The 6,093-nt window shown below is 50.3% G+C and overlaps 1 protein-coding gene across 1 annotated transcript; it reads right to left on the reverse strand.

Moving 5' to 3' along the window:
* Positions 1–4,803: 4,803 nt before the first annotated feature.
* On the reverse strand, positions 4,804–5,481 carry LOC120990896 (uncharacterized mitochondrial protein AtMg00860-like). The gene is made up of 2 exons (XM_040419801.1): positions 5,399–5,481; positions 4,804–5,269 (listed from the first exon to the last, which is right to left on the reverse strand). Exons 1-2 carry the CDS (start codon positions 5,479–5,481, stop codon positions 4,804–4,806), a joined length of 549 nt encoding a protein of 182 aa, XP_040275735.1.
* Between the last annotated feature and the right edge of the window lie 612 nt (positions 5,482–6,093).

Consider the following 6,093-nt stretch of genomic DNA (forward strand, 5'->3'; position numbering starts at 1 on the left):
ACAAGAGAACCAGTTCCATTAGCAGCCATACATGCCCACATCATGACACTACCACCACCATGCTTCACTGATGGGTATGCTTAGGATCATGAGCAGTTCCTTTCCTTCTCCATACTCTTCTCTTCTCATCACTCTGGTTCAAGTTGATCTTGGTCTCATCTGTCCATAGGATGTTGTTCCAGAACTGAGAAGGCTTTTTTAGATGTCGTTTGGCAAACTCTAATCTGGCCTTCCTGTTTTTGAGGCTCACCAATGGTTTACATCTTGTGGTGAACCCTCTGTATTCACTCTGGTGAAGTCTTCTCTTGATTGTTGACTTTTACACACATACACCTTACCTCCTGGAGAGTGTTCTTGATATGGCCAACTGTTGTGAAGGGTGTTTTCTTCACCAGGGAAATAATTCTTCGGTCATCCACCACAGTTGTTTTCCGTGGTCTTCCAGGTCTTTTGGTGTTGCTGAGCTCACCGATGTGTTCCTTCTTTTTAAGAATGTTCCAAACAGTTGTTTTGGTCACGCCTAATGTTTTTGCTCTTTCTCTGATGGGTTTGTTTTATTTTTTCAGCCTAATGATGGCTTGCTTCATTGTTAGTAACAGCTCTTTGGATCTCATCTTGAGAGTTGACAGCAACAGATTCCAAATGCAAATAGCACACTTGAAATTAACTCTGGACATTTTATCTGCTCATTGTAATTGGGATAATGAGGGAATAACACACACCTGGCCATTGAAAAGCTGAGAAGCCAATTGTCCCATTACTTTTGGTCCCTTAACAAGTGGGAGGCACATATGCAAACTTTTGTAATTCCTACACCGTTCACCTGATTTGGATGTAAATACCCTCAAATTAAAGCGGACAGTCTGCAGTTAAAGAACATCTTGTTTGTTTCATTTCAAATCCATTGTGGTGGTGTATAGAGCCAAAAATGTTATAATTGTGTTGATGTCCCAATATTTATGCACCTGACTGTATAAAGAATAAAGCAGGCCACGCATGTCCTGCAGAGCATGCTTTATGCATATGTGCATGATGTCTAATCGTATTTTCAGGATAAAAGATTTTGATAAAAATGTTCATGTCACAATGTAAAATAATTGCATTAGCACACAAAACAAATGTTACATATATTGGAAAGTAGGGTAAAGCCAAAGTTCCCCTAAAGGGGTTTGCAGATGGTTCAGCTTCAGAAACATCGGCTGGGGATGCCTGTAAAAGGTCATTCATTTACCCTTCAATGACTGCTTCAGATGGAATGTAGTATTACATGCCTGCCAACCAAATTAATGATCATGTTTGCAGCTCTGACTCCTGACAGCTCATAAACATTCATTACAACTCAATTCTTATCAAACTAATAAGATTATGGCTTAAATTTTGGTCATTTATGACCTGTCAGGAGTTCAGAGATAAGGTCTACATAGTTGCCATCTATTAATATATGCCAGTATCCGGCAGATCTGATTGACACCGCATGCTGTTACTAAGGGTACTTTCACACTAGCGTTATTCTTTTGCGGTATTGAGTTCCGTCCTAGGGGCTCAAAACCGGAAAAAAATCATCAGTTTTATCCTAATTGTAACGGTCACGTACACACCACACACAAGGGGAAGGGGGGGGGGGGGGGTGACCACTGCGCTCCACCCTCACCTCTGGCCCTGCCTAGCCTTGCAAGTCCTAATGACAGGGGACAACTGGATGGCAATCCCTAGCTTGAAATAAGCGCAGGGGGGACAGACAGACAAACAACAGAACGTGAACGGACCGAGTAACTACCAGGAGAGTAACGAAGTACCAAAGGAGTCAGCAGAGGATCGTCAGGAGGAAGCCGGGGTCAGAATACCAGGAGAGCAGCAAAAGTACACCAGGAGCAGGCAGAGGATCGTCAGGAATTCAGCAGAAGGCAAGTACGCCAGGTAAGACAAAATCACAGGTGGAACCTAAATAACAGGCAACCTGTGGCCAGCAGGCTGCCTGTTTAAATACTGACTAGCAGGGGTCATGTGACATGGCTAGCGTCACATGACTAACCCTGGTGCATAGGGCTGAGCACCGAGTGCCCAGCTCGGTGCTCAGGCTTATCCTGGTTGCTGGGGGAACCGGGGATGCCGGCCGCGCTGAGGAGACGTTTTAATAGAATGAGACCTGCACACTTGGGTGCTCATAGAGGACCGTGGTCAATATATATCTCTGAATAATCTATGGCACACCAAAGATTTGTCTTGCAAAGTATTGTTTTTAATACATCTTGTATATCTTTACATAATCAGTTGTCATCCAGATATAGAGATTAGATAAGTAGATTATTGGCCATATAGTAAAGTCCCAACGTTTCGTCAAAACTGCCCTTTTTCAAGGGATCTATGGCCGGTGCATAATAGAGGCAGTCTGTATGTGCGTGGCTGAGTCTGTCCCGCTCCCTATCACCTAGGAGACAAGGACGCTGCATTCGTCCTCGCTCCTGCACAAAGGCGGGGCGCCGTCGGCGCTGAGGAGAGCAAGCGCATCGCTGGCGCCCCGTGACAGTACCCCTCCCTTTATGCGGGGCCACTGGACCCAAGACTTCAGGCGATAGCTCCTAGCTGGTACCCAAGACCTTTCCTCGGGTCCATAGCCCTTCCAGTGCACCAAGTACTGTAAAGAACTACGCACTCTCCTGACATCCACACTCTTAGACACCACATACTCCACAGAATCATTAACAAGAACCAGCGGAGGTGCGGCTTGCGATGATACAACAGGTTCAATATATTTTTTAAGTAGAGATTTCTGAAATACATCATGAATGTGGAATGACTTGGGCAGTTCCAACCTAAACGATACCGGGTTAATCACCTCTGTAATTTTATACGGCCCTATAAAACGAGGAGCACATTTTCTAGAAGCTACCTTGAGCGAGAGATTCTTGGAGGACAACCGCACTTTATCTCCAACCTGAAAGTTCACCCCCTTAGAATGTCTCCTATTGGCCTTGAGTATTCTGAGCCTTTTCTAGGTTCGATTGAACCCGAGCCCAAACTGTGCACAGTTCAGAGGAGACCTTATCCGCCTCGGGGTTGGAGGAGGAGACGGATGACCCAGAATGAAAACGAGGATGGAAACTGTGATGAATACCACACCTCGTGCCCACTCGACGTCAACTACGTCGAGCTCACCAGACGTGGTATGGTCACGGGTCTACCAAAAACGTGAAGTTACGCCCTCCAGTGGAGCACGTAAGGTCAGGTTGGTATAGCTTACACACACCTCCTGTCCACGTGGGCACAGAGAGGCAACAAGCTGAGAGAGCTTCTTCACTGCCGCAGTGAAACAGCGACTCCTCAGCCTGGGTATCTGCCACCAGTTCTAGTTTGATATAAGCCCGGTCCGCTAACGGGATTATATAGGGTCAGAAACCAACCCGTGGTAGCTTATAACTAGGCCAAAACACGGACGCGGGGATTCGTGATCGAGATACAAGATAGCACAAGATTAAATTATAGATTTAATCGCCGTATGAGCACACTAGATATAACACAATATACACAGACAATATATACAGTGGTCTGAGGTTACAGATTACAGGTTATATGGTTACAACAGGGTTAAGCAGTGTAAAAGTCAGTTACCGGATAAGATGAAAGTTCCTTTTAGTTGTGAGATGTTCTTTGCTGGAGTCCACATGAAGGGCCGTGATCTCAGCTATTTCCTGGGTCCCTCTAAACACATTTGTAGGATGTGACCCCTCTTCAGAGAAAGACGCGCCTACTTGCTGGCACCAGACTTTTAACCTGTAGCCAGCCCCTCCCCTCCCGGCCTCAGGGAGGGGTCCACTCCCCCTCTTCTGGGCTGGCAGCAAATGACCCACAAAACCCTTTAGGGTTCATAGCTCCAGACCAACGGGTCATAGGGAGATGGTTCTGGGACCAATGGACCTGCCTGGGTTCCGGCTACAAGTAGAGCCCAAACCTGGTACTGTTATGTGGTTTCTATGGGCAGATACGGATATCTCCCTACCCTGACCTCGTCCCATTAACCAAAGACCATGGGAACGTACCTAGTGGCCACCGGCACACAAATATGTATCCGGTTTGCGCCTGCGATGGCCAGGCGGTTCATAATTCCTTATGAAAGGTAGGTGCCAACATGTCTGGGAGGTTTCATTGATCCGGGGCAAGGGCGGATACCCCCTGCTGGGGGTTTTCGTGCAGGATTCAGTTGGCTCCAAACTGGCGGAGGTGTGGTGTGACCTTCTCCTTGAAGCCTGGACCCCCTGGGGGGGTGGAAACTAATTTTGCATGTACACTGAACATGCCAAGAGGTGCATCAGATGACAATCAGGCCTGGGGCTTTGAAGCAGGGCCCTCCTGTGGAGTTCACTACCTCCGCTATCTGTCAGCAAATGAGGGTGTGAGGACATGGCTGACAGTAAATATTAATCCATATTCCTCACACCTCCCCCTTTTAGAGGGCGCCAGGGGGAAGCACATTCCTGTGTTCCCCCGTGCGCCCATCCGCACCCTCTCCTTGTCGGGATAGCCCATTGGCGTTCCCGTGGTCACGGCCCCTTTTGTGGCGAATGGTCAAGTGATACTGCAGGAGAGCAGCAGCCTCCCATTCTTCCCGGATACAGTGTTTAACCAGCTGAGGGGGTTGTGGTCGGTCTCCACCGTGAAGCGGCACCCGTATAAATACGGCTGCAACCGTTGCAGGGCCCAGACAATTGCCAGGCACTCCTTCTCCATTGTGGAGTACGGCACCTCCCTCGGCAGGAGCTTCTGACTCAGGTACAGAACGGGGTGTTCCTGGCCCGTAGTGTCAACCTAGCTGAGTACGGCACCGAGGCCAAAATCACTGGCGTCGGTCTGCACTATAAACGGCAGCGTGAAGTCGGCCGCCTGTAGTACAGGGAAGCTCAAGAGGGCGGCCTTCAGCGCTCGGAAGGCTGTCTCGCAGTCGTTCGTCCAATCGACTGCGGAGGGCAGCTTCTTCTTGGTGAGGTCCGTCAAGGGCTTCGCCAGGATACTATAGTGGGGGACGAACCTCCTATAGTACTCGGCGGTGCCCAGGAAGGACATCACCTGTTTCTTGGTCCTGGGGGTGGGCCAGGATGCGATAGCATCCACTTTCCCAGGCTCTGGCTTAAGGGTCCCCCCGCCTACCCGATGCCCCAGGTAGTGGACCTCGCTCATGCCCAGCTGGCACTTTTCCGGCTTGATGGTCAAGCCTGCCTGGTGGATCCACCCCAGCACCTGCGTCAGGTGCTGTAGGTGATCCTCCCAGGTGGGACTGAAGACGGCAATGTCATCCAGGTACGCGGCCGCGTACTCTTCAAGTCCCTTAAGCAGCGTGTTGACCATCCGCTGAAAAGTGGCAGGGGCATTCTTCATGCCGAACGGCATTACCGTGGATTCGTACAATCCAAAGGGGGTGATAAAGACAGAGCGTTCCCGCGCCTCCTGGGTCAGGGGAATCTGCCAGTACCCCCGGCTCAGATCCATGATGGTCAGGCCCCGGCCAACTGATCGAGCAGGTCATCGATGCGTGGCATAGGGTACGCATTGGTGACCGAGACAGCGTTGAGTCCCCTGTAGTCCATGCAGAATCGGGTGGTCCGGTCCTTCTTTGGGACGAGGACCACAGGCGAGGCCCAAGCGCTGTTGGATGCCTGGATGACCCCCAACTTCAGCATCTCGTCAATCTCCTGGCGCATGTGTTGCTGCACCTCCAAGGAAACCCGATATGCTGAACACCGGATTGGGGGGTGATCCCTAGTGTCCACGTGATGGACGGCCAACTCCGTCCTTCCGGGCTTGTTGCTAAACAACTCCCAGAAGGGGTGAAGGGTGGCCCACAGCTGGGACCTTTGGTCCTTCAAGAGCTGTTGGCCCACCTCCACATCCTCGATGGACCCACCCGCCTTCACCTGGGTAAGCATGTCCAGGAGGGTTTCCTCCTCCCCCTCTTCGGGGAGGTTGCAGACAGGGAGGGCACATGCCTCCCTCTCATGATGAGCCTTCATCATGTTCACGTGGAAGGCCTTCTGCCTTCCTCGGGCGTGGTCCAGGGTGACCAGGTACATCACGGCATTGAGGCGCTGATGCACGAGGTAC

This window comes from Bufo bufo, chromosome 1 (genome assembly GCF_905171765.1).
Source record: "Bufo bufo chromosome 1, aBufBuf1.1, whole genome shotgun sequence".
Taxonomy (NCBI): Eukaryota; Metazoa; Chordata; class Amphibia; order Anura; family Bufonidae; genus Bufo; species Bufo bufo.